The sequence below is a fragment of the Macaca thibetana genome, chromosome 19, assembly GCF_024542745.1.
Source record: "Macaca thibetana thibetana isolate TM-01 chromosome 19, ASM2454274v1, whole genome shotgun sequence".
Classification (NCBI taxonomy): Eukaryota; Metazoa; Chordata; class Mammalia; order Primates; family Cercopithecidae; genus Macaca; species Macaca thibetana.
In genome coordinates this window covers 43313727-43341654 of record NC_065596.1, presented here as the reverse complement: position 1 = coordinate 43341654, position 27928 = coordinate 43313727, and the positions used below count along the sequence as shown (strand labels likewise).

The 27928-nt window shown below is 50.3% G+C and overlaps 3 protein-coding genes across 4 annotated transcripts in view; 2 read left to right on the top strand and 1 right to left on the bottom strand.

Moving 5' to 3' along the window:
* SARS2 (seryl-tRNA synthetase 2, mitochondrial) overlaps positions 1-27928 on the top strand; it is a 209078-nt gene that overhangs the window by 20546 nt on the left and 160604 nt on the right. The window lies entirely within an intron of this gene.
* Positions 475-27906, bottom strand: ACP7 (acid phosphatase 7, tartrate resistant (putative)). 2 transcript variants are annotated; one of them, XM_050769190.1, is made up of 13 exons: positions 27610-27906; positions 26184-26482; positions 12197-12397; positions 11715-11897; positions 10522-10645; positions 10233-10295; positions 10022-10136; positions 9818-9925; positions 9667-9724; positions 9519-9586; positions 9337-9408; positions 4601-4738; positions 475-1911 (listed from the first exon to the last, which is right to left on the bottom strand). In XM_050769190.1, exons 2-13 carry the CDS (start codon positions 26302-26304, stop codon positions 1846-1848), a joined length of 1317 nt encoding a protein of 438 aa, XP_050625147.1. In that variant the 5' UTR covers positions 26305-26482; positions 27610-27906; the 3' UTR covers positions 475-1845. The 2 variants fall into 2 exon arrangements, with proteins under 2 accessions (XP_050625147.1, XP_050625146.1); XM_050769189.1 differs by lacking the exon at positions 27610-27906 and adding an exon at positions 27166-27240.
* LOC126941709 (uncharacterized) overlaps positions 26407-27928 on the top strand; it is a 35243-nt gene continuing 33721 nt past the window's right edge. Inside the window, exons 1-3 of the mRNA XM_050768370.1 lie at positions 26407-26550; positions 26713-27478; positions 27691-27762. Coding sequence (XP_050624327.1) covers positions 26407-26550; positions 26713-27478; positions 27691-27762 — 982 coding nt within the window. The remainder of the gene's footprint in view (positions 26551-26712; positions 27479-27690; positions 27763-27928) is intronic.

The window sequence follows — 27928 nt, the reverse complement described above, 5'->3', positions numbered from 1 at the left end:
GGATGAGCTGGGGAGAGGGCACACAGGGGGCAGACAGCCAGCGCCCAGGCCCCGCAGTGAGAAAGAGCTGGCTGTGTTCCAGGAACGGCTAGGAGTCCTGCATGCCTTGGGCCAAGTGAGGGGTGGGTGGGAGGGAATAAAATCTGCGGAGGCAGAAACCACGCCCGTGATGGGGGAATAGATAGATCTCAGGTCATCCGGCAGGGCTGGGAGCCCGCAGGTCCCAGGGCAGCCGTCAGCCCTGGGGCCTTTACCTGTGATTCGTGGAGTCCGACCACTTCCTTCACCTGCTCAGAGCCTCCTCTGGCTCCACCCAAAGTCCTCACCGTGGCCTGTAAGGCCCCGTAAAAGCCGTCCCCACCATTGCCCTATCCTCAAGCTCGGTCTCCCTCTCACTTCTCCCTGCTCCAGCCACAGTGGCCTCCTCGTGGACACTCCAACAGGGCACGCACGTTTCCTTGTTTTATTTTTCTCTTTTTAAAACTTTTTTATTTACATATATTTTTTGAGACAGGGTCTTGCTCTGTTGCCCAGGCTGGGGTGCAGTGGCGCAATCGTGGCTCACTGCAGCCTCAACCTCCTGGGCTCAAGCCATCCTCCCACCTCAGCCTTCTGGGCAGCTGGGACTCCAGGCACACACCACCACGCCCAGCTAATTTTCGTATTTTTGGTAGAGACAGGGTTTCGCCGTGTCAGCCAGGCTGGTCTCAAACTCCTGGGCTCGAGTGATCCGCCCGCCTCAGCCTCCCAAAGTGCTGGGACTACAGATGTGAGTTACTGTACCCGGCCAGCCAGGCACATTTCTGTCTCAGGGCCTTTGCACTGGCTATTCCTCTGCCTGGAACGCTCTTTCCCCAGATGTCTGCCCACTTGGCTCCCTCCCCACCTCCTTCGGATCAAATGTTGCCCTCTCAGTGAGATCCCCCTGAAAACTGCAACCACTCCTTCACTGTCCCTGCATTTTCTATGCACAAATCGCCATTTAACCAACTCATTTATCGCGGTTTTTGTCCAACTCTCTGGTTAGGGTGTCAGCTCTGTGAGGGCCGAGATCTCTGTCTTGTAAATGGCTGTCTCTCCAGCTCTGAGAACAGAGCCTGGCACATGGTAGATGCTGGATAAATTATGATTCAATAAATAAAAGACAGGAAAGAAAGGAAGGAAAGGGGGCACGAACTGGCAAGTCTGTGGGCTCTCGCGGTTCATCATCTGTCCTAGCTGGGAGGCAAGAGTGTTAACACGTCTCCTCTTCCCGGATAAGACGGTGCCAGGCTGGGAAACTGAGGCACGAAGGGACTCTCCGTAGCAGTCCTGGAGCAGTGAAGCGGGAGCCAGGCTTCAGACCAACTCTCAATGCCGCGCTCAGAAGAAAAAGTCCCCGACACCACCTGCTGGTGAGTAGTATCATGACAGTTGTGGCCACCTTGCTGACGGAAGGCTGGTGATGCCCTTGCCCAGTGGGCAGGACAGGAGGCAGCCCAGGGGTATCCCCGGAAGATGCGCAGAGTCCATGGAGCCACGGCTTAAGCCCCTTGATGCCTGAAGCCCTGTGGGCACCTCGCCCGATCAGAGCTATGCAGGAGGGTGGTGCCCTGCCAGCAGAGACCTGCTCTGTGTCACTCTGTGCCCGCACACCTGCCCTCCCTCCATAGCCAGCCAGGACTCCCACCTCTCCAGGAGGGAACAGCTGCCCCAGCTCCATAGGGCTGCATGCACCCTACATGGGGCCTCTGGAGGGCAGGGGAGTCAGGGCCCACCCAAATCCCCACCCAGGCCTGGGCAGTTTCTGGTCACAGCAGCCAAGGCAGCAAAACGTAGGCTTCTGGAGGAGAGCTGCCCCCATCCCTAGAGATACATCCTCCGGCCAAACAGGGGTCTCACCACCCAGACATCATCTACGATCTTCCCATCCTGTGAGGGACAAAAACAGGGACAGTAGTTAGAGCTGAAAGCTTGAACTCTGGGGCCAGATGGCCTGGGTTCCAATCCCCTCTTTGCCCTCTGATGGGCTGTACAACCCCGAGCAAGTGGCTAGACCTCTCTGGGCCTCAGTTTTCCTCATCTGAAAAGTGGTGGGGAGAGTAACAGTACCCACATCATAGATGTTGTGGGAGTTAAATGAGATAGTATGTGTAAACAGAGCCCAGCATATGGAAAGGGCTATGTAAGTGGAGGCTATTCTTAGAGCACAAACTCTGGAGTGAGACAGACCTTACTTTATATTCCAGCACATCCACTCTTTCCCTCTCTCTCTTTTTTTTTTTTTTTGAGACAGAGTCTTACGGTGTCACCCAGGCTGGAGTGCAGTGGCACGATCTTGATTCACTGCCAAACCTCTGCTTCCCAGGTTCAAGCCATTCTCCTGCCCCAGCCTCCCGACCAGCTGGGATTACAGGCACGCACCACTACGCCTGGCTAATTTTTGTATTTTTTACTAGAGACAAGGTTTCACCATGTTGGCCAGGCTAGTCTTGAACTCCTGACCTCAAGTGATCCACCTGCCTCAGCCTCCTAAAGTGCTGGGATTACAGGCATCAGCCACTGCGCCTGGCCAGCACATCCATCCTCTACGTGGCCTTAAGCATGTGGCTGGAATCTCTGAGCATATGTGATGCACAAAGTAATAGATGCCCAGAGTCATGGCAAGAACTGAGTGAGATCATGCACACAAAGTCTGCGCCCGGTGCATGCGCCACTTGATAAATGGTAGCTATGGGATCCCAGCTCGGCTGTCCTCCAGCTGTGTGACCCTGGGAAAATTACTTTCCCTCTCTGAGCCTCAGTTCCCTCACCTATAAAATGAGAGGAAATCCACTCCTATGAGATTGTTTTGGTGTATAAAGTGCTACTGGAGCCGGATGCGGTGGCTCACACCTGTAATCCCAGCACTTTGGAAGGCCGAGGCGGGCGGATCACCTAAGGTCAGGAGTTCAAGACCAGCCTGGCTAACATGGCGAAACCCTGTCTCTACTAAAAATACAAAAAATTAGCCAGGTGTGGTGGCATGTGCCTGTAATCCCAGCTACTCGGGAGGCTGAGGCAGGAGAACTGCTTGAACCTGGGAGGTGGAAGTTGCAGCGAGCTTAGATTGCACCACTGCACTCTAGCCTGGGCAACAGAGTGAGACTCTGTCTCAAAAATAAATAAATTAATTAATTAAATTAAATGCTACTAAATACAGAGCATCTAGGCAGTGCCTGGTATGCAGTAGGTGCTCAATAAATCATAAATATTATCATTTTTTAAAAACTACAATGGCAAAAATAAACAAAGGTGAGCCATTATTATTTGGGTCCACCTAACCTTCAGCCAGCCCTACCACATACCCATCTTATTATTTCCCCCACCTGTGTGCCACCTGCCATCTTTATCTTCCCCTGCCTCACAATGGGAAACACCTACAAAATTTACCAAGTTCTGCACTATTCTAAGCATTTGATATGTAATAAGTCCTTCAACCCCCACGTAGTCCTGTGAGGTGGAAACTATGATCATCCCCTCTCACAGACGGGAAAACTGAGGCTCAAAGAAGTTAGATAAGTGGGCCCAGCATGGTGGCTCACGCCTGTAATCCCAGGACTTTGGGAGGCCGAGGTGGGCAGATCACTTGATGTCAGGAGTTCGAGACCATTCTGGCCAACATGGTGAAACCCCGTCTCTACTAAAAATATGAAAAATTAGCCAGGTGTGGTGTTGGGCACCTGTGATCCCAGCTATCTGGGAGGCTGAGGTAGGAGAATTTCCTGAACCTGGGAGGTGGAGGTTGCAGGGAGCAGAGATCGCGCCACTACACTCCAGCCTGGGCGACAGAGCGAGACTCCGTCTCAAAAAAAAAAAAGTTAGATGAGTGGCTCAAGGTCATTCAGCTGGTAAGTAGCAGGAGCAGGTTTCTAGTTCTACAGTCCACATTTGTTTGTTTTGTTGTTTTGAGTTAGGGTCTCACTGTGTTGCCCAGGCTGGAGTACAGAGGCGAGATCATAGCTCACTGCAAACTCTAACTCCTAGGCTCAAGTGATCCTCTGCCTCAGCCTCCCAAGTAGTTGGGACTACAGACTTCTGCCACCACACTTGGCTAATTTTCGTTTTTGTTTTTTTTTTCCCAAGATAGAGTCTCATTCTGTCTCCCAAGCTGGAGTGCAGTGGCGCCATCTCGGCTCACCGCAACCTCCGCCTCCCAGATTTAAGTGATTCTCCTGCCTCAGCCTCCCATGCAGCTAGGATTACAGGCACCTGCCACCACGGGGAGCTAATTTTTGTATTTTTAGTAGAGACAGGGTTTCACCATGTTGGTCAGGCTGGTCTCTAACTCCTGACCTCAAGTGATCTGTCTGCCTCGGCCTCCCAAAGTGCTGGGATTTCAGGTGTGAACCAGCACACCTGGCCTAATTTTTGTATTTTTTGTAGAGACTAGGTCTCACCATGTTACCCAGGCTGGTCTTGAACTCCTGGACTCAAGCAATCCTCGTGCCTTAGCCCCACCAACTTGCAGGTATTGCAGGCATGAGCCACTGTGTCCGGCCGAGTCCATGTTTTTAACAACTCATTTGCCTGGCAGGGCCTGGCTGTGCAGTCAGATGAGTCGGGCCTGCCCCTCACTGACCTGGTCGTCCGACACCTGCTGGATGTGGATGTGGGTCCCGTTGAGGATGTGCAGCCGGGTGTACCCGTACTCCTTCACACGCACGGCACTCCAGGGCCTCGGGAAGACAGCAAAGGGCGTCAGCCGCTCCTCACAACCCTGGGAAGGGAGAACTGGTCAGACCCAGGGCAGGTGTAGGACCCGCAGGGAAGCAGAAATGACCTGCCAGCCCAGGACCCTGCTGCCCTCAAGGAAGACAGTTCAGACTTGGCCATAGAGACCAGGCCCGGTGGCTCACGCCTATAATCCCAGCACTTTGGGAGGCCAAGAACGACAGATCAATTGAGGTTGGGAGTCAGAGACCTGCCTGGCCAACATGGTGAAACCCTGTCTCTACTAAAAATACAAAAATTAGCCCGGTGTAGTGGCAGACGACTGTAGTCCCATCTAGTTGGGAAGCTGAGGCAGGACAATTGCTTGAACCCGGGAGGCGGAGGTTGCAGTGAGCCAAGATCATGCCACTGCACTCCAGCCTGGGCAACAGAGTGAGACTGTCTCAAACAAAAACAAAAACAAAAAGACTTGGCCACAATAATGCTTTGCAATTGAACATTTTGTCCCGGGCAGGCTTCCCTACTCTAGGTCTCTGACTTCTAGAAAACTACACAGCTGTGTAAGACTCTGCCCACTATAGCATTACAGTGAAAGCTCTGAACCGGAAGCCATCCCAACACCCATCAGGGAGTCAGTTAAATACATTATAGCATAGCCATCGCAAAGCAGGGAAGCGGGGTGAGACAGAAAGATGGCCAAGATGTGTGTGAAGGGGAAAAAGCAATTCGAAGAACAGAGAAATCACTGGATCTGAAGCCTGGCTGCACAGTAGACCCTCCAAGAAAGCTTTTTAAAACACCAACACCTGGGGAAACAGAATGCTCGTGCTTGCCACAGAAAAGCCAGGCTTGAGGAGCAGAGAGGATGCCAGAGCGAGGAAAATCACTATTTTGCACCCAGCATTGTAATACCAGATTGAAGCAAGGATCATGAATGGATGATAAAACTAAGCAGGGAAAGTTTGAGGCATAACAGGACGTTTGCATAGTCTCAAAGTATCTCTCCAGGAGATGCTTGTTAATTACATAGGAAAAAAGAGAGTCACTTTATGGTGGAGAGGGCTGGCAGACACCTCCCTAACCAAGTGATCAAAGTGAGTATCATCAGTAATGAGACCCATCCATACCACACTTTCAGCTGAGAAATCAGAGGCTCAAAGAGGTTAAAAAGGCCGGGCGCGGTGGCTCAAGCCTGTAATCCCAGCACTTTGGGAGGCCGAGACGGGCGGATCACGAGGTCAGGAGATCGAGACCATCCTGGCTAACACGGTGAAACCCCGTCTCTACTAAAAAATACAAAAAACTAGCCGGGCGCGGTGGCGGGCGCCTGTAGTCCCAACTACTCGGGAGGCTGAGGCAGGAGAATGGCGTGAACCCGGGAGTCGGAGCTTGCAGTGAGCTGAGATCCGGCCACTGCACTCCAGCCTGGGCGGCACAGCGAGACTCCGTCTCAAAAAAAAAAAAAAAAAAAGAGGTTAAAAAGACATCGTGCAACCAGGTGCGGTGGCTCATGCCTGTAATCCCAGCACTTTGGGAGGCCGAGGCGGGCAGATCATGAGGTCAGGAGTTCAAGACCAGCCTGGCCAACATGGTGAAACCCTATCTCTACTAAAAATACAATAATTAGCCGGGTGTGGTGGCACAGGCCTGTAGTCCCAGCTACTCAGGAGGCTGAGGCGGGAGAATCACTTGAACCCAGGAGGCGGAGGTTGCAGTGAGCAGAGATCACGTCAATTGCACTCCAGCCTGGGCAACAAGAGTGAAACTCCATCTTAAAAAAAAAAAAAAAAAGTGGTTAAATGTTCATATTTAGGAAATCTTGGTGAAGTGGATATGGAAAGTCTTTGTATTGTTAGTGCAACTTTACTGTTGGTCTGAAATAATTTCAATTTTTTTTTTAATTTTTTATTTTTGAGACAGAGTTGCGCTCTTGTCACCCAGGCTGGAGTGCAATGGCGTGATCTTGGCTCACTGCAACCTCTGCCTTCTGGGTTCAAGCGATTCTCCTGCTTCAGCCTCCTGAGTAGCTGGGATTACAGGTGCCCGCCACCACGCCCAGCTAATTTTTTGGTTTTAGTAGAGACGGGGTTTCGCCATGTTGGGCAGGCTGGTCTCAAACTCCTGACCTCAGGTGATCCGCCCGCCTCAGCTTCCCAAAGTGTTGGGATTACAGGCGTGAGCCACCGCGCCCGGCCTCAAATTTTTTAATTAAAGAAAAAAACCAATTTGTGCTGATAAAATCAGAATAGCAGTCACCCATGGGCAGAGCCTGACTGCCAAGGGCCGTGAGAAGCCATCTGGTGCTGACAGCATTCTATTTCGTGCTCCACGTGGCAGCTACTCTGGGAGATCAATGCCGGGGATTCTGGTATTTTGACCAGGGTCAGGACCAAGCATTGCAGTTTTAAAAGCTCCCCAGGTAATTCTGATGTGCACCAAGTTTGAGAACCACTGGGGCATGACCCACAATCTAAGTGGTTTTTGTTTTTGTTTTTTAAAGTAAGCAATACAGTAACATGTCTCTATCTAAACAATTACTCATTTGTATATGCAGAGAACATTATAAAATGCCTCAAGAGAGTCAACAGCTGAGAGTGGGGCAATGTGCGGTGTGAGTGGCTGCTGTTCACCTCCTGCTCTCTGTAACTGTTTGAATTTTTATTACAAGTGATTGTTACTTTTATATATATACATATATATATATATAATAATAATAATTGGTTTTGTCATGTTGCCCAGGCTGGTCTCAAACTCCTAGACTCAAGCGATCCACCCATCTCAGCCTCCCAAAGTGCTGGGATTACAGGCGTGAGCCACCGCACCCTGCCTCACTTTGCTCTTAATCATTTATAAGCAGCAGCTTTGGAAGGCCAAGCGGGGGAATTGCTTAAGCCCAGGAATTCGAGATCAGCCTGGGCAACATAGTGAGACTGTCTCTATTAAAAACATTTTTGTTTTTGAGATGGGGTCTCGCTCTGTCCCCAGGCTAGAGTGCAGTAGCACAATCTCAGCTCACTGCAGCTTCAACTTCTCGGGCTCAAACAATCCTCCCACTTTGGCCTCCCAAGTAGCTGGGACTACAGGTGTGCACCGCCAAGCATGGCTAAATTTTGTATTTTTTTTTTAATAGAGACGGGGTTTCACCATGTTGCCCAGACTGGTCTCGAACTCCTGACCTCAAGCAACCTGCCCGCCTTGGCCTCGCAAAGTGTTGGGATTACAGGCATGAGCCACTGTGTGTGGCCAAACTTTTTTAAATTAAATTAAAAAATTAAAAACTAAGCCTCGCTCCATGGAGAAGGGGTAGATTCCAAGCCTGAGCAGAAAAAACAAGGATGATCCTTGTTTTTTCTATTCCAAGGATGATCCTATTCCAAGGATGATCTTGGAATATTTTGAAGTGCCAGAGAATAAGGAGGGGACGAGTGGAAAGGAGACAGGAGCCCACTGATGGCCGCAGCCGGCACAACCTAAACATCCAGATAAATAACAGTCGTGTTGGATAATAACCCGCAGAGTAAAATAAATTACCCATGAGTTCACACAGACATAAATAAACAATTAACCAACTAAACAAATGTGGCAGAAGACACAAGTCAGCCTTGCAGGAGGATCTCAATTAATAAATCTTGGAAGAGTGAGGGCGACAGAAAATCCCCATTAGAACGGCACAGTAAGACTGGGCGCAGTGGCTCTCGCCTGTAATCCCAGCACTTTGGGAAGCCAAGGTGGGCCGATCACCTGAGGTCAGGAGTTCGAGACCAGCCTCGCCAACGTGGTGAAACCACATCTCTACTAAAAATACAAAACTTAACCGGGCATGGGGGTGGGCATTTATAATCCCAAGTACTCGAGAGGCTGAGGCAGGACAATGGCTTGATCCCGGGACGTGGAGGTTGCAGTGAGCCGAGATCGCGCCACTGCGCTCCAACCTGGGCAACAAGAGTGAAACTCCGTCTCAAAAAAGGAAGGAAAGAAGGAAGGAAGGACGGGAGGGAGGGAGGGAGGGAGGAAGGGTTCTCATTAGAACAGTTTAGTAATAACTGTTGCAGGCAGGGTCCGCTAATGGGTTCTAAAATAAGAGGGTGAAAGTTTGAGGAGAAACGGGACATTTGGGCCAAGCACACCTGTAATCCTAGCACTTCGGGAGGCCGAGGCAGGCAGATCACTTGAGGTCAGGAGTTTGAGACCAGCCTGGCCAACATGGTGAAATCCCATCTCTACCAAAAGTACAAAAATTAGCCAGAAATCTCTTGAACCAGGAGGCGGAGGTTGCAGTGAGCTGAGATCATGCCACTGCACTCCGGCCTGGACAACAGAGCGAGACTCCGTCTCAAAAAAAAAAAAAAAAAAAAAAAAATAGTTGTTTTGTTTTGTTTTGTTTTGTTTGTTTAGAGACGGGATCTGGCTTTGTCACCTAGGCTACAGTACAGTACAGTGATCATAACTCACTGTAGTATCTTCCTGTCTGTGCTCTGTTCCTGGATCTATCCAATGGGCATGCTGCTAGGAGTTTCTGACCTTAGGGCTGAGGGTTAAGTGATATCCACTGTATAAAGCACCCAGCACTCAGGCTGGAACGAAGTCAGCCCTCCATGGATAGGAAGAGAGAGAGAAGGCAAAGGCACCCGTCCCCCTGCTCACGGCAGATCCTGTGATGATGTGGACAGGTCCTCGCGGGTTCGTGTAGGGCATCTCTCCGCTGCCGTTAAATACCTGGGGAAGGGAACAACGTTGGGTGGCAGGCAGTCACACGAGGCCATTCTGGGGACATCTGACTGTCCTGACCCCAGCTGCGTGGGCGCCCAGCCCTCCACGTGCCTCACCTGGTAGTTGTAAATTGGCCACAGTCGTTCATACGAGTGCTCATGAGCCCACAGCTGCAGATCCACTCCTGAGACAGAGCAAGCGGGGATCAGACCTCTGAATCGGGCAGAGGTGGGGTGTGGGGCATGGGTCCCAAGTGTTGCTCACCGTATTTGTAGAAAAGATCCTCCAAACCATACAGCTTGCCTTGGAGGCCTTTGCGGACCTGGGCAGGGTGAATGAGTGGGTGAGGGTGACACAGACCGACGCGCACCTGGCTCTCGGCACCTCCCCACCGTCTCCCAGGGAGGGGCCTCACCTTGCTTTCATGTCGTGTGCAGTCGTCCAGATCTGCGTTGGAGCAGTACATGGGCCGGTGCCCCATGGTGATGATCCACGGCCGGGCTGCCCGGTTCTTATTGGCTTTCTAGGGAGAAGGGCCCAGGGTGAGGGGCTAGGAGTGGGGGGTGGAGGGGGAGGTGGGGCCGGCCAGGGGACTACAGGGGGCCTCCACCCAGGTTACCTGGAGGTCGCTCTCCAGCCAGCGAAACTGCCTCTGTACCAGGTGGCGGCCGTAATGGAGAAAGAAATAGACCTCGGTGGAGAAGGAGATGATGTGGGCGGGACCCAGATCCCAGCTGGAGGAGTCAAAGGGCAGGGGTCAGGGACCGGGGCTCCTCTGCATCTCCCATCTTTCAGGGGAGAGGGCCAGTCCCCCGGCACCTGCACATTACCTGTACCACAGGCCCTCATTATCCCCCGGCATGCTGAAGCGAGCCTTGTAGTTAGAGAAGTTGCTAGAATAAAGGAAGTACAAGGGATAGAGGTGAGGGACTGAATATCATAGCCCTACTCCTATACCCTGCCACTGTCGGGCCCTGAGTCTGGCTTCCAGCCCACTCCCATCTCCTCTTGCTACAATTGAAATGTTGCAGCATGAGAGACTCAAGGGAGACACTAAGAAGAACGAGACCGTTTCCATTGATCCAGCCCTTGCCCACCGCCACAGCCCTCGGTCCTCACTAGCGTTCTTCATGGTTCCCGGGGCATGTCATGTACGGCAGGCTGGCAGCCACGGGTTCAATGAGCCGCATAAACCTATCCCCGACGCGGGCATTGTCCTGATCCATGTTGTAGGCAAAGTCTCCTGGGGGAGGGGGTGGAAGGAGGGTGAGGACCCAGGCCCAGCTCTGCTTTCATTGGAATTGAGAGAGCCAGGTTAGTCCCAGCACTTTAGGGGGCCAAGGCAGGAGTATCACTTGAGCCTAGGAATTCAAAACCAGCCTCCCAAAGTGCTGGAATCACAGGTGTGAGCCACTGTGCCTGGCCAAGATGGTTTTTGTTTGTTTGTTTTTGTTTTCTTTGTTTGTTTGTTTTTTTTGTGAGACGGAGTCTCCCTCTGCTGCCCAGACTGGTGTGCAGTGGTGCCATCTTGGCTCACTGCAACCTCTGCCTCCCAGGTTCAAGTGATTCTCCTGCCTCAGCCTCCCAAGTAACTGAGATTACAGACACGTGCCACCACACCTGGCTAATTTTTGTAGTTTTAGTAGAGATGGAGTTTCACCATGTTGGCCAGGCTGGTCTCGAACTCCTGACCTCAAGTGATCCACCTACCTTGGCCTCTCAAAGTGCTGGAATTACAGGCATGAGCCACCGCGCCCGGCCCAACATTAGTATTATTATTATTCCTATTTCAGATGGGGAAACTGAGGACCCAGGTCACACAGCTGGCTAGTGAAGATATAGAAATAAAACCTAGGGAGCCTGATTCCAGCGCCTGCACTTTGAAACATGCAATCCCCAATCCCCATTACCCATCTCATTCTCTTCCCCCTCTTAAATAACAGCAGCAATAATAATAAAAACAGCACAAGGACACCGAAGTGCACCTGCACCCTGCCAGGCAACGCGAACTCACGTAGTCATCATAACAGTCCTGCGAACTCGGAACCAGCTTTCTCTCTAATCAAAATACACGGGGGAAAAACCCCTGCTCCTGGCAAGAGTGCCAGAGTTGGGATATTAACCAAGGCAGGCTGGTTGGCCACAGACACCATCTCCGTAGCCAGTCTCATCCCCTGTCCCTTCAGAGACACACTGGCCCCAGCCCTGTCCCCTCCACGGTCCTGGCACCGCCCCCCACCCGCGCTCCCCACATCATCCCTCCGCGTGCGCGCTGACCACCATCCTTCCGCTCGCCCCTGCGGATGCCTCACCCACATGGAGAACGGCGTCGTACATGCCCTGCTGGGTGTCCCTGCGCAGCCGCGGTAAGGCCTTCGGGTTGTCAGCCCCCAGGTCCCCAAACACAGCCAGGCGGGGACTCCAGTGGGCCCCATTCTTGAGGGCCCTGAAGCGGAACCGACGGCTCCAGCCTTGCGCACTGCCACAGCGATAAACTGAAGGGAGAGGAAAATGTCGCAGTCAGCTGGGCCGCCCCAGGACGCTTCCTCCAACCCCATCATTCCCCAACTGGTGGAGGGGAGGAGATGGGGGGACTGGTTGGGGCTGGCCCATGCCCCTTCGATCTGCCTTCCCCACACCTTCCGTTTTCATCCTGGGGTCTCATACAATAGGCTTGCAGATAGGCAGAGGAGTTACCAGCCCGGCCTGAGCCACCGGCCAGTGGTAGCTTCTAGTCTGTATCCCACTCCTCTTCCCTTTCCCCCTCAAGGGCCCAACCTGGGGGCCCTCTCACCATACTGAACCCCTGGCAGCAGCTTGCGAAGCGTGACTCGGTGTATGTAGAGCTTCCGCCGGAGAATGCCCCCGTCCACAAAGGGGACAAAGGTGCCTTGGGCACGGAGGGGCAGAGGCCCCGACGGCTGCAACCCGAATTGCACTTCAGAGCGGGTTGGGACCCATGTGGTCCAGGTTACAGTCATGGAGCCTGGCTCACCTGGGGAGAAAGGGACAGAGGATAGACCAGGAGTGAGGCCTGGGCAGGGTGGTAGGGATGTGCAGAAAAAGTGAGGGGCTTGACCACTGATGACAGTTAGTAGTTAAGGAGACAGGTTCTGGAACTGCCCAAGTTCAATCCCAGCTCTGCCATTTATTCTTCTTCTTCTTTTTTTTTTTTTGAGTCGGGGTCTCACTCTGCTGCCCAGGCTGGAGTACAGTGGTGCCATCTCAGCTTACTGCAACCTGTGCTGCCTCCCAGGTTCAAGCGATTCTCCTGCCTCAGCCTCCCGAGTAGCTAGGATTACAAGCATGTGCCACCATGCCTGGCTAATTTTTGCATTTTTAGTAGAGATGTAGTTTTGCCATGTTGGCCAGACTGGTCTTGAACTCCTGACCTCAGGTGATCCACCCACCTTCGCCTCCCAAAGTTCTGGGATTACAGGCATGATCCAGCTCTGCCATTTCTAAGCTGAGCTTCCCTGGGTCACATCACTTCACCTCTCTGAGCCTCAGTTTTCCTGTCTGTAAAATGGAAAAATAATAGTTTCTGCGCTATATGGTTGTTACGAGGCTTAGATGAATAAATATAAGTAAAGCAAATGAAATAGTGCCTAGTACACTTAGGGTTATATGGGGGAACGAGTATTATTATTAATATCATTATTTACTGTGTGCAGGTCTTGTATCAACTATTGTACACACATGATGTCATTTAAAGGTTGCCAGCTTGGGTGTCTGGAGGCCACAGGTGATCTAAAGGGAGACAAGGGCCACCTGTAAGTGAGCAAGGAGTTACAGAGCATGTAGCCAACTGTAGACCCTGCCCTATCTCAAAGGGGCAGCCATCACTCAGATCTGGCGATAGCCACCAAGCAAGCAGGAAACGGGCCCAGTACTAGCAAAGCTATTGACTTTTCTTTTTTCTCGGAGATAGGGTCTCACTATGTTGCCCAGGCTGGAGGTGCAGTGGTGCCATCTTCGCTTACTGCAGCCTTGGCCTCCTGGGCTCAAGCTATCCTCCTGCCTCAGCCTCCCAAGAAGCTGGGACCACAGGCACATGCCACCATGCCCAGTTAATTTTTTTTTTTTTTTTGAGGAGGAGTCTTGCTCTGTTGCCCAGGCTGGAGTGTGATGGCGCAATCTCGGCTCACTGCAACCTCCGTGAGATGGTTTGGCTTTGTGTCCCCGCCCAAATCTCATCTTGAATTGTACTCCCATAATTCCTATGTGTTGTGGGAGGGACCAGTGGGAGATTGTTTGAGTCAAGGGGGCAGTTTTCCCCATACTGCTGTCATGGTAGTGAATAAGTCTCACGAGATCTGATGAGTTTATCAGGGGTTTCCACTTTTACTTCTTCCTCATTTTCTCTTGCCACAGCCATGTAAGAAATGCTTTTCACCAGCTGGGTGTATTGGCTCATGCCTGTAAACCCAGCACTTTGGGAGGCCGAGGCGGGCGGATCACGAGGTCAGGAGATCGAGACCATTCTGGCCAACATGGTGAAACCCCATCTCTATTGAAAATACAAAAATTAGCTGGGCATGGTGGCGTGCACCTGTAGTCCCAGCTATTTGGGAGACTGAGGCAGGAGAATTGCTTGAACCAGGGAGACAGAGGTTGCTGTGAGCCAAGATCACGCCACTGCATTCCAGCTTAGCAACAAAGCAAGATTCTGTCTCAAAAAAAAAAAGAAAAAAGAAATGCCTTTCACCTCTGCCATGATTCTGAGCCATGTGGAACTGTAAGTCCAATTAAACCTCTTTTTCTTCCCAGTCTCAGGTATGTCTTTATCAACAGCATGAAAACTACTCCTGAAATCTAGGCGGAGGTTCCCAAACCCCAATTCTTGACTTCTGCGCACCTGCAGGCTCAAAACCACGTGGAAGCTGCCAAGGCTTGGGGCTTGCACCCTCTGAAGCCACGGCCCAAGCTCTATGTTGGCCCCTGACAGCCACAGCTGGAGTGGCTAGGATGCAGGACACCAAGTCCCTAGACTGCACACAGCACAGGGACCCTGGGCCCTGCCCATGAAACCATTTTTTCCTCCTAGACCTCTGGGTCTGTGATGACAGGGGCTGCCACAAAGGTCTCTGACATGCCCTGGAGATATTTTCCCCACTGTCTTGGGGATTAACATTGAGCTCCTCATTACTTATGCAAATATCTGCAGCCAGTTTGAATTTCTCCTCAGAAAATGGGATTTTATTTTCTATCCCATCATCAGGCTGCAAATTTTCTGAACTTTCATGCTCTCCTTCCCTTTTAGAATTGAATGCCTTTAATAGCACATGTTGAATGCTTTGCTGCTTAGAAACTTCTTCCACCAGATACCCTAAATCATCTCTCTCAAGTTCAAAGTTCCAATAATCTCTAGGGCAGGGGCAAAATGCCACCAGTTTCTTTGCTAAAAGCTAACAAGAGTCACCTTTGCTCCAGTTCCCAACATGTTCCTCATCTCCACCTGAGAGCACCTCTGCCTGGATTTCATTGTCCATATCATCATCAGTATTTTTGTCAAAGTCATTCAACCGAGTCTCTAGGAAGTTCCAAATTTTCCCACATTTTCCTGTCTCCTTCTGAGCCCTCTAAACTGTTCCGACCTCTGTCTGTTACCCAGTTCCAAAGTTGCTTTCACATTTTCAGGTATCTTTTCAGCAACACCCCACTCTACTGGTACCAACTTACTATATTAGTCCATTTTCATGCTGCTGATAAAGACATACCCTTACATGGTGGTGGCAAGAGAAAATGAGGAAGAAGCAGAAGCGGAAACCCCTGATAAAACCATCAGTCTCAGGCCGGGCGCGGTGGCTCAAGCCTGTAATCTTAGCAGTTTGGGAGGCTGAGACGGGCGGATCACGAGGTCAGGAGATCGAGACCAACCTGGCTAACATGGTGAAACCCCATCTCTACTAAAAAAATACAAAAAACTAGCTGGCCATGGTGGCGGGCGCCTGTAGTCCCAGCTACTCAGGAGGCTGAGGAGGAGAATGGCGTAAACCCGGGAGGCGGAGCTTGCAGTGAGCTGAGATCCAGCCACTGCACTCCAGCCTGGGCGACAGAGGGAGACTCCGTCTCAAAAAAAAAAAGAAAAAAGCCATCAGTCTCATGAGACTTATTCACTACCACGAGAACAGTAAGGGGGAAACTGCCCCCATGATTCAACTGATCTCCCCTCAGGTCCCTCTCACAACATGTGGGAATTATGGGTGTACAATTCAAGATGAGATTTTGGTGGGACACAGAGCCAAACCGTATCATTCTGTCCCTGGCCCCTCCAAATTTCATACCCTCATATTTCAAAATCAATCATGCCTTCCCAACAGTCCCCCAAAAGCATTAACCCAAAAGTCCACAGTCCAAAGTCTCATGTGAGACAAGTCAAGACCCTTTCAACTATGAGCCTGTAAAATGAAAAGCAAGCTAGTTACTTCCTAGATACAATGGGGATACAGGTATTGGGTAAACACAGCCATTCTTAATGGGAGAAATTGGCCAAAACAAAGAGGTTAAAGGGCCCATGCGAGTCCAAAATCCAGCAGGGCAGTCAAATTTTAAAGCTCCAAAACGATTTCATTTGACTCCAGGCCTCACATGCAGGTCATGCTGGTGCAAGAGGTGGGTTCCCATTGCCTTGTGCAGCTCTGCCCCTGGGGCTTTGCAGGGTACAGCCTCCCTCCTGGCTGCTTTCACAGGCTGGCATTGAGTGTCTGCAGCTTTTCTAGGAGCACAGTGTAAGCTGTCGGTGGATCTACCATTCTGGGGTCTGGAGGACGGTGGCCCTCTTTTCACAGCTCCACTAGGTGGTGCCCCAGTAGGGACTCTGTGTGGGGGTTCCAGCCCCACATTTGAAGTGATTCTCCTGCCTCGGCCTCCTGAGTAACTGGGATTACAGGTGCATGCCACCACGCCTGGCTAATTTTTGTATTTTTAGTAGAGACGGGGTTTCACCATGTTGGCCAGGCTGGTCTTGAACTCCTGACCTCATGATCCGCCCACCTCAGCCTCCCAAAGTGCTGGGATTACAGGCATGAGCCACCGCGCCCAGCCTAGAACACATCTCTACACGGTGGTTTTTATATCCCAGGAGCATATATAGATAGATATGAAAATCCAGATTTTGAAGTGATAGCTTCAAATTCTTAAATGTTAGCACCCAAGTCAAGGTTTTAAAAATACCGTGTGGTGTAGTGTAATGTTAAGAGTTCTTCCTCCAGTCATACAAAAATGCATGTGCTCAGGGTTATTTATGGCAGTACTCTTTGTAATTGCAAAATACGGGAAACAACCTAAATGCCCATATTTAGGAGAGTGACTGAATAACATCCACACAATGGTGTAAAAAAGAATGAGGACAAGCTCCAAGAATTGCTATGAAATGTTTCCAGGACATATTGTTATACCAAAATAAGCAAAGTGCATAAGAGTATAGTTAGCTGCCCTTAATGTAAGGGGGTATAAGAAAATATGCAGGTGTCTCTGCTCATTTGTACAAAAGAAATACACCAGGTACTAAAGGATACACCAGGTACTAAAGAGATGAATTACTTACAGGGGATGGGTGGAAAATGAGGTAGAAAAAAAGAGGAGGCCAGACGTGTATTCCCAGCACGTTGGAAGGCCGAGGTGGCTAGATCACTTTGAGGCCAGGAGTTTGAGACCAGCCTGGCCAACACGGTGAAACTCCGTCTCTACTAAAAATGCAAAAATTAGCTGGGCGTGGTGGCTCACACTTGCAATCCCAGCACTTTGGGAGGTTCAGGCAGGTAAATCACTAAAGGTCAGGAGTTCGAGACCAGCCTGGCCAACATGGCAAAACCTGGTCTCTACTAAAAATATAAAAATTAGCCGGGCATGGTGGTGCATGCCTGTAATCCCAGCTACTCAGGAGGCTGAGGCAGAAGAATCACTTGAACCCAGGAGGCAGAGGTTGCAGTGAGCCGAGATTGTGCCACTCAGTGCACTCCTGGGTGACAGAGCAAGACCCATCTCAAAAAAAAAAAAAAAGAGAAAGAATGGGGGCTGGGGAAGGAGGGGAAGGAAAGAAGGAAGGAAGGAAGGAAGGAAGGAAGGAAGGAAGGAAGGAAGGAAGGAAGGAAAAGAGAAAGGAAGGGAGAGAGAGAAAGGAAGGAAGGAAAAAGAAGAGAGAAAGAAAAGAAAGAAAGAAGAAAGAAAGAGAAAAGAAGGAAAGAAAGAAAGAAAGAAAGAAAGAAAGAAAGAAAGAAAGAAAGAAAGAAAGAAAGAAAAGAAAAGAAAGAAAAGAAAGAAAAAAAGCGGGGGGGCAGGCTCAGTGGCTCACACCTGTAATCCCAGCACTTTGGGAGGCCAAGGCAGGTGGATCACTTGAGGTCAGAAGTTCGAGACCAGCCTGGCCAATATGGCGAAACCCCATCTCTACTAAAAATACAAAAATTAGCCGGGTTTGGTGGCACACGCCTGTAGTCCCAGCTACTCAGGAGGCTGAGACAGGAGAATTGCTTGAACCCGGGAGGCGGAGGCTGCAGCGAGCTGAGATCATACCACTGCACTCCAGCCTGGCAAGATAGAGCAAGGCTCTGTCTCAAATAAATAAATAAATAAATAAATAAATAAAAGGGGGAATGGGAACAGAGGAACAGAGTAGTAGGGATGAAGAAACAGAGACACTTATCTGAGTCAGGCTTTTCGTATAAGTTTGACTCCTGAAACTGTAGTCGTGTTTCACGTTTCCCTCACACACCCACAAAATAAACAAAACTATCAGGATATGGGGGGAACCCAATGTGGAATAGAGACACTAATAAGTGGACCTAACCAGATAAAAAAATGAATAACATAACCATGTGGAAAGGGGTAAGGAAGAAAAATAACTGCAAGAAACAGTGTCCTAAGTGGGTATTATTATAAGGCAAAAGACAAAAAGGACTGTGCATAAAGGCTGTCAACTTGGCATTGAGTGCTTCTCACAGGCATACCCGTAAATGATTCTGAAACTGATATATATATATATTTATACCAAGTTTCACACTTGTTGCCAAGGCTGGAGTGCAATAGCACGATTTTGGCTCACTGCAACCTCTGCCTCCTGAGTTGAAGTGATTCTCCTGCCTCAGCCCCCCAAGTATCTGGGATTACAGGCACGCACCACCATGCCCAGCTAATTTTTGTATTTTTAGTAGAGATGGGGTTTTACAGCGTTGGCCAGGCTGGTCTTGACTCCTGACCTCAGGTGATCCATCCACCTCGGCCTCTCAAAGTGCTGAGATTACAGGCGTGAGTCACCACACCCAGCTGTAACTGCTTTATGTATACACTAGGATTGAACAAATAAATATATTGTAGACAGTAAGAGTCAAGTTTCTGAGTGTTAGAGAAAGAAGTTACAAATAAGGAAAGATGAGGCTAAAATAAACCCATGATCCTGGGCTGAAATCAGGGATATCAGTAAGATCTCATGGTAATTTTTTTTTTTTGAGTTGGAGTCTCGCTCTGTTGCCCAGGCTGGAGGGCAGTGGTGCGATCTTGGTTCACTTGAACCCACCTCCCGGGTTCAAGTGATTCTCCTGCCCCAGCCTCCTGAGTGGCTGGGATTACAGATACATGCCACCATGCCTAGCTAATTTTTTGTATTTTTGGTAGAGATGGGGTTTCACTATGTTGGCCAGGCTGGTCTCAAACGCCTGACCTCAAGTGATCCACCTGCCTCGGCCTCCCAAAGTGCTGAGTCACCGTGGCCGGCCAGGTAATTAATTTTATACAGATTTGGTCGGGCGCAGTGGCTCACGCTTGTAATCCCAGCACTTTGGGAGGCCGAGGGGGCGGATCACGAGGTCAAGAGATCGAGACCATCCTGGCAAACACGGTGAAACCCCGTCTCTACTAAAAATACAAAAAAAATTAGCCGGGCGTGGTGGCAGACGCCTGTAGTCCCAGCTTCTGGGGAGGCTGAGGCAGGAGAATGGCGTGAACCCAGGAGGCAGAGCTTGCAGTGAGCCGAGATTGCGCCACTGCACTTCAGCCTGGGCAACAGAGCAAGACTCCGTCTCAAAAAAAAAAAAAAAAAATTTATACAGATTCAAACATAGATGTGTGAACATGAAGCTTTGTGTACATGCATGTATTGCCTCGCTGTGTTTGTTGAGAGGAACTAGAAGCTATGACATCTCAGTGGCAATGAGCACACCTAGTGCCCAGATATTAGTTTCTAAATACCCATTCTCCAATAAAAAGGAACTGGAGGGCTGGGTGCAGTGGTTCACGCCTGTAATCCCAGTACTTTGGGAGGCTGAGCAGGTCGATCACAAGGTCAGGAGTTCGAGACCAGCCAGACTGACATGGTGAAACTCCATCTCTACTAAAAATACAAAAATCAGCTGGGCTTGGTGGTGCACGCCTGTAGTCCCAGCTACTCGGGAGGCTGAGGCAGGAGAATCCCTTGAACCCGGGAGGCAGAGGTTGCTGTGAGCCGAGATCACGCCACTGTACTCCAGCCTGGGTGACAAGAGTGAAATTCCATCTCAAAAAAAAAAAAGAAACTGGAACTCGTTGTGGGAAATAGGTGCTTCCAAGGATGGAACAGGAAATATACAAGAGGAGCCTGGAATTATTTGTGATGTCATCAAGTGAGGAAGTACTCAGAAATGATGGAGGCTTGTTGTAACAACACAGAACCCAATCTGAAGGAATTCTGAGAGACCAAATCTGGGACAATCATAACATCAGATTTTTCACCCATGGAATAAAATGGATATCCATGAGTCCATGATATAAATAAATCATTGAATAAATTAATGAAGGGATCAGGAAGGGACAGCTTTTTCTTAAAATAAAATTTCAATTAGATGGAAGGAGCTACTATATTGAATAGGAACAATAGACCAAAAAAAAAAAAAAAAAAATAGAAGTGTGGAGGCTGGGTACAGTAGCTCACATCTATAATCCCTACACTTTGGGAGGCTGAGGCAGGTGGATTGCTTGAGCCCAGGAGTTCCAGACCAGCCTGGGCAACATGGTGAAACCCTGTCTCTACAAAAATGCAAAAATTGCCAGGCATGGTGGTGCATCCCTGTAGTCCCAGCTACTCAGGAGGCAGAGGTGAGAAGGTCACTTGAGCCCGGGAGGTAAGGGTTGCAATGAGCTGAGATTGTGCCACTGCACTCCAGCCTGGGTGACAGAGCAAGACTCTGTCTCAAAATAAATAAATAAATAAATAAATAAATAAATAAATAAATTAGAAGTTATTAGCCGGGCGCAGTGGCTCACGCCTGTAATTCTAACACTTTGGGAGGATGAGGTAGGCAGATTGCCTGAGCTCAGGAGTTCGAGACCAGCCTGGGCAACACAGTGAAACCCCGTCTCTTCTAAAATGCAAAAACTTGTCCAGGCGTGGTGGCGTGCACCTGTAATCCCCACTACATGAGAGGTTGAGGCAAGAGAATTGCTTGAACCTGGGAGGTGGAGGTTACAGTGAGCCGAGATCGCACCACTGCACTCTAGCCTGGGCAACAGAGCAAGACTCCGTCTCAAAAACAAAACAAAACAAAAGTTATAAAATTTAAAAGGAAAAAAAAAAAAGGGAATTAGAAAATTAGAAAATCACCATTAGGCAAACACCACATTGATAATTGTTGCCAATAAGATCCACTGATGGATGCTAAAATTAGTGAGCAAACATTGAGGAGAAATGGGATTTGCATTGTCTTGAGCCATCTCCCTCAAGATATTTATTAACTACAAAGAGAAGAATAATTACTTTATAGAGGAGAAACCCAGCAGGCACCTCCTTAATGAAACAATCTGGGTCAACATCAGTAAGTCACAACAATAAGTCATAGCCACATCTTGATCCTTCATATCATGCACCAAGAAGGGCACAACATCGCGTCTATGATAGTCTTGCCAAAAATACATAACTTAATTCCAGTCATGAGAAAGTATCAGAAAAACCCCAAACGAGAGATACTGTATGAAATAGCTGATCAGTACTCAGTAATACCAAGATCATGAAAGACAAGGGAAGACTGAGAAACTAATGGATGGGAGGAGACTAGGGAGGCACAACCGCTAAATGCAGTGTGAGACCCCGATCAGATTCTGGAAGGGGAAATGGACATTAGAAGAAAAAACGGGTGAAATTCAAATGAGATCTGTAGTTTAGTTAACAGTATTGTACCAATCTTGATTTCTTGGTTTTAATCATTGTACCATGGTTACATAAAATGTTAACATCAGGGGAAACCGAGTGAGGGGAGACAGGAACTCTGTAATATTTTTGGAACGTTTCTGCTAAATCTAAAAGTGGTACAAAATTAAAGAGTTTTAAAATAGGCCGGGCACAGTGGCTCATGCCTGTAATCCCAGCACTTTGGGAGGCTGAGGTAGGTGAATCATTTGAGGCCAGGAGTTCAAGATCAGCCTGCCCAACATAGCGAAACCCCGTCTCTACTGAAAAATACAAAAATTAGGGGCCGGGTGCAGTGGTTTATGCCTGTAATCCCACCGCTTTGGGAGGCTAAGGTGGACGGATCACTTGAGGTCAGGAGTTCAAGACCAGCCTGGGCAACACGGTGAAACCCCTGTCTCTATTAAAATACAAAAATTAGCCAGGCTTAGTGGCATGCACTTGTAGTCCCATCTATTTGAGAGGCTGAGGCAGGAGAATCGCTTGAACCTGGGAGGTGGAGGTTGTAGTGAGCCAAGATCGCACCACTGCACTCTAGCCTGGGCAGCAGAGTGAGACTCCAACTCAAAAACCAAAAAAATACAAAATACAAAAGTACAAAAATCAGCCAGGCATGGTGACACGCGCTGGTAGTCCCAGCTACTTGGGAGGCTGAGGCGGGAGAATCCCTTGAACGTGAGAGGCAGAGGTTGCAGTGAGCCAAGACCGCACCACTGCACTCCAGCCTGGGCGACAGAGTGAGACTCTGTCTCAAAACAAACAAACCCACAAAGATCGTGGGCTCCTGAACCAGCCTGCCAGCATTCAGATTTCCAGGCTATGTGAACTGGGGTCAGACTCTTCCCCTGCTATGGGTCTCAGTTTTACTCTCTTGTCAAACGGGAGTAGCAATGGTACCTACAGCTTAAGGTGGATACCAGGTTAAACGAGTTATCCATCTAGAGCACTTATAAGCATGTACTTGCCATTGTTATTGTGTAGGATGAAAAAGGACAGCCATGATCTCACTGGATTGCCACGGCAGCACTATGAGATGGGTTTTTACTGCCTTTCCCATTTTTACAGAGGCCTCCAGGCAAAGTGCTTTGTCCAAGGTCACTAGACCGGCAAATGCCAAGCCGGTTCATTCATGTGGTTTCTGATTCCACATTGCAACTAACCTTTAAGAAACTCTTTGTCTCCTGGGCATGGTAGCTCACCCCTGTCTTCCCAGCACTTTGGGATGCTGAGGTGGGAGAATCACTTGAGCCCAGGAGTTTGAGACTAGCCTGGACAACACGGTGAGACCTTATCTCTATAAAAAATAAAAAGAATTAGCCAGGCATGGTAGTGCACGTCTGCACTACTCCAGCTACTCAGGAGGCTGAGTCAGGAGGAGCACATGTGTCCAGAAGTTAGAGGTTGCAGTAAGCTATGATTGCGCCATTGCATTCCAGTGTGGGTGACAGAGTGAGATCCTATCTAAAAAAAAAAAGAAGAAACTATCTTCTTTGAAGACGTAAAAGACATGAAAAACAAGGAAAGATAAGGAATAACTGAGGAACTGTCACAGATAGAAAAGAGTAGGACCAGAGCCTGGCACGGTGGCTCACGCCTGTAATCCCAGCACTTTGGGAGGCTGAGGTGGGTGGATCACCTGAGGTCGGGAGTTCAAGGCCAACCAGGCCAACATGGTGAAACCCCATCTCTACTAAAAATATAAAAATTAGCCGGGCGTGGTGGTGTGTGTGCCTGTAATCCCAGATACTTGGGAGGCTGAGGCAGGAGAATCACTTGAACCCAGGAGGCAGAGCTTGCAGTGAGCCAAGATCATGCCATTGCACTCCAGCCTGGCCAATACAGTGAGGCTCCATCTCAAAAAAAAAAAAAATTAGCTGGGCATGGTGTCATGCCCCTGTGGTCCCAGCTATTTGAGAGACTGAGGTGGGAGGATCGCTTGAGTCTGAAAGTCGAGGCTGCAGTGAGCCATGTTTGTGCTACTGCACTCCAGTGCCAAACCCTGACAAAGCCAAACCCTGTGTCAAAAAACAAACAAACAACTGTTCTCCCTGTTTCAACCACGTGTCTGTGCAAGAACAGATTTTCTTCACAGGCAAAATCCAAAACAACAAATCAAAACAGACTAAAATGAAAACAGATCTGAGGAGAATCCAGGTGTCAGTTACCAAACCAGATACTAAAGAGATTTTAGGCCAGGCGCAGTGGCTCATGCCTATAATCCCAGCACTTTGGGAGGCCGAGACCAGAGGATTGCTTGAGCTTAGGGGTTCAAGACCAGCCTGGGCAACATGGTGAAATTCCATCTCTATAAAAAATACAAAAGCGGCCGGGCGCGGTGGCTCAAGCCTGTAATCCCAGCACTTTGGGAGGCCGAGGCGGGCGGATCACAAGGTCAGGAGATCGAGACCACAGTGAAACCCCGTCTCTACTAAAAATACAAAAAATTAGCCGGGCGCGGTGGCGGGCGCCTGTAGTCCCAGCTACTCAGGAGGCTGAGGCAGGAGAATGGCGGGAACCCGGGAGGCGGAGCTTGCAGTGAGCCGAGATCGCGCCACTGCACTCCAGCCTGGGCAACAGCCTGAGACTCCGTCTCAAAAAAAAAAAAAAAAAAAAATACAAAAGCTAGCCAGGTATGGTGGTGGGTGCCTGTAATCTCAGCTACTCGGGAGGCTGAAGTGGGAGAATCGCTTGAACCCTGCAGGGCGGAGGCTGCAGTGAGTGAAGATTGTGCCACTACACTCCAACCTGGGTGACAGAGTGGGACCCTGTCTCAAAAGAGTAAAAAATAAAAGATTTTTTAAAGATGCAAGCAATGTCACTCTCCTCACTCAATTTCTTCTCTTGCAAAATACAGTTTTTTCATTAAAAATATCATTTACATTAATACAGAAGATATTTGTTATTGTTAATTTTAAATGACAATAAAAAATTTTAAATGCCTCAGTTTTAATACCTCATTTAGAAAATATTGTTCCATCCTGGCTAACCCGGTGAAACCCCGTCTCTACTAAAAAATACAAAAAATTAGCCGGGCGAGGTGGCGGGCGCCTGTAGTCCCAGCTACTCGGGAGGCTGAGGCAGGAGAATGGCGTGAACCTGGGAGGCGGAGCTTGCAGTGAGCTGAGATCTGGCCACTGCACTCCAGTCTGGGCGACAGAGCGAGACTCCGTCTAAAAAAAAAAAAAAAAAAAAAAAAATAGAAAATATTGCTAGCTATAGTACACATAAGTTCTTTGAAGTTCTCCGTAAGTTTTAGCAGTGTAAAACAGTTCTGAGATTAACAGTGTAAAACAAATAGTCCTGAGATTTAAAGTGTATGGAAATTGCTGCTACATACCAAGCTCGGTTCTGTCCCACCAACCCTTTTTTTTTTGAGACAGGGTCTTACTCTGTCACCCAGGTTGGAGTGTAGTGGCATGATCTTGGCTCACTGCAACCTTTGCCTCCTGGGCTCAAGTGACCCTCTTGCCTCAGCTCCCCAAGTAGCTGAGACTACAGGCGTGAGCCACCATGCACAGCTAATTTTTTTATTTTTAAAATTTTTTTGTAGAGATGGGGTTTCACCATGTTACCTAGGCTGGTCTTGAACCCCTGAGGTCAAGTGATCCACCCACCTCAGCATCCCAAAGTGCTGGGATTACAGGCATGCACCATCATGCCCAGCCTCCACCACATTTTTTTTTTTTTTAAAGACAGGATTCTCTCTGTTGCCCAGACTGGAGTGTAGTGGCCAATCATGGCTCACTGCAGCCTTGAACTCCTGGGCTCAAGCGATCCTCCCACCTCAGTCTCCCAAGTAGCTGGGACTACAGGTGCTTGCCACCACACATGACTAAGATTTTTTTCTTTTTTCCTAAGAGGCAGAGGTCTCACTATGTTTCCTAGGCTGGTCCCAAACTCGTGACCTCAAGTGATTCTCCTGCCTCAGCCTCCCAAACTGCTAAGGCTACAGGTGTGAGCCCCCACACCCAGCCTCAGTTCTGCCTCTTTACAGGTAGCAACTCATTTACACCTCACCATGAGGTTGCACTAATATCACCCCATTATCCAGATGAGGAGGCTGAGGCCAGAGAGGTTAAGCCACTTGCCCAAGATCAGGCAGCAGGTACATAGCAAAGATGGGATTCTAACCCATTTGGGCTGGGTGCCGAGGGTCCAGAGTCCAAGCTCTTGCCCTGACAGTGGAAGAATCCTAATCAAAGATTGGGAGGCAGCCATCCTGGTGGGGAAGAGGAGAGGAGGGATGGAGAAGGGGCTGGGTAATACAGCTCTGTTATCACTCATCCACTGGTTCCTTCCAAAACTGGCTCTGAGGCCTACTGTGCACAAACGAACAAATGTGCCAGGTCCCAGAAGCGCAACAGAGATGCAATGAACAAGGACAGCAGCAGCCCCCTTAGGAGAGCAGGAGAGCACTCACTGCGGGCTGGGCACCGTGATCATTCCGCACACTTCCAGGTGTACCACGGCCTGTACTTCCCATTCCACAGAGGCAGATGACAGAGGCTCGGGAGAAATGAGCCACCTGCTTAGGGGCTCACGGTGGGGATTCCTGAACCCTCAAACAATGAAGCACCGCTGGGCCTCGCTGGGAGAGGCGTAGAAAGGGGTCAGGGACACTTACCTGGGTAAGACAGATGGACTTGCTCTGGGGCAGCGCTGGGGGCCCCTGGGGACCCCTGGACTCCCAAGGAGAATAGCAGGAGTAGAGAGCAACAGGACCAGTAGCCAGGAGGGGGGTGCATGGTGGTGGGGTGGTGACCGCAGACAGGGGAAAAGTGGAGGGACTGAGGAGGTCACCTCCCCACAGGTACAGCAGGAAGGGCTGGGAGGTTGGGGAACGGAGGATGATCTGGCAGTCCTCTGGGGGACAGAGGCAGGAGGGCAGGGAGGTCTCCTTCAAGACGGGTGGTTATCCAGACGCTGGAGAGAAACCAAAAATAAGAATGGCTAAGGAGCAGCAGCAGAGCTCTCTGAGCCTCACTCACAGTGTGCCAACCGCTTGACATAGATGAACTCACAGAAGCCTCATGACATTGCTATGAGGTGGTGTCTGTGAGCATCGTCATCCCCATATCACAGATGAGGAAACTGGGCAGCTGAGTGATTCAACTGCACAGCTAGGATGCGATAGAGCCAGGATTTGAACCCAGGAGGGCCTGATTCCGGAGCCTTGCTCCTCACCAGAGCTCACTCTCAGTGCTGGGGGCCTGGGAGTGGGGTGGAGGCTGTGTAGGAGGTTGCATTCGGCAGCCGCATCCCCAGCTCTCCATCCTGCTGTTAGAAACCCCAGTTCTCCTACCTACTCCCGAGATTCCAAGTATTCCTGCCTGCTCCCGGGATCTCGCCTCTCTACTCCATCCTTAGCCTTCCATTTTGCTCCTAGTGACCCCAATCCTCCCACCCCCAGATCCTTTAAGTCCATCCTGGCCAGAGCGGCCGCATCCTTTCTCCCCATCCCCAGCGTCCCTGCCCTTCCACCATCTGTTCCCACCCGCCTTCTCCCCAGCGCTTCCCCGCCTGCTCCAGCTCTGTCTCCAGCTGCCAGGCTGGAGCCGGGTCGGGACCATCCGGGAGCGGGGGTGCCCTCCCGGACCCCGGCTCACCCTCGGGGGCGCCAGCTTGCCCGCACTCGCCTCTCCAGCCACCAGCGCCGCCCCGGTATTTATGAGTTCGTGGGTGCCGAGGCCTCTCGCCGCCTACAGCCGTCCCAGCCCCGGAAGAGCCGGTCGCCTCGGGGTGACAGCCTCCCTAGACAGCCAGGGCCCCGGGTCCCACAGGTCCTGCCGGTCCTGGGCGCCCCACACCCACCCGCCCACCGCCCCCCCCCCAGGGCGTGGCGCGGGAAGGGGGACCCAGGAAGGCTGGGTGCGTTTCGGCCGCCACCTCCGCGCCGGCCACCAGGTGAGCGCCCGGCAGGTAAGCCTGCGCTCATCCTTCAGGCGCCCACTTTTCAGCTGGGGGGCCCCCAGGGCACGGACACCGGCCCCTACCCTGGCCCTGCCCCATCCCCAGGTACCCAGATGTGCAGGTACCGGGGGATCCCCAACCTTTCCAGCCTTGCTGCATCTTCCTCGCAATTCCTTCCGGCTTCCTTCCTCTCCATGCTGAGCCCACTGACTCCTCCTCAGAAGCCCGGGACAACCCGAAAACAAAACTAGAATCCCGGAATTGCAGTGGGTTTTCTGAGCTGTTCGACCTAGGTAAGTTACTCAACCTCGCTGGACCTCGGGTTTTTTCACCTGTGAAAAGGAGGTGATGATCGTATATACCCTGTGGGCTGTTGTGAGGAGTAAACGAGTTGCTGCATGAAATTTCATGCTGATAACAGGGCCCGGCCCAGAGTAAGGGTTGGATAAGAATCAGCTG

Coding starts and splice junctions, on each gene's coding strand:
- ACP7 (XM_050769190.1), bottom strand. CDS start 26,304: ATGCACCCCCCTCCTGGCTACTGGTCCTGTTGCTCTCTACTCCTGCTA. Junction 11,898..12,196: donor GCTGCCAGGGGTTCAGTATG/GTGAGAGGGCCC, acceptor CTCTCCCTTCAG/TTTATCGCTGTGGCAGTGCG. Junction 9,409..9,518: donor GGCCAATTTACAACTACCAG/GTGAGGCACGTG, acceptor TCCCTTCCCCAG/GTATTTAACGGCAGCGGAGA.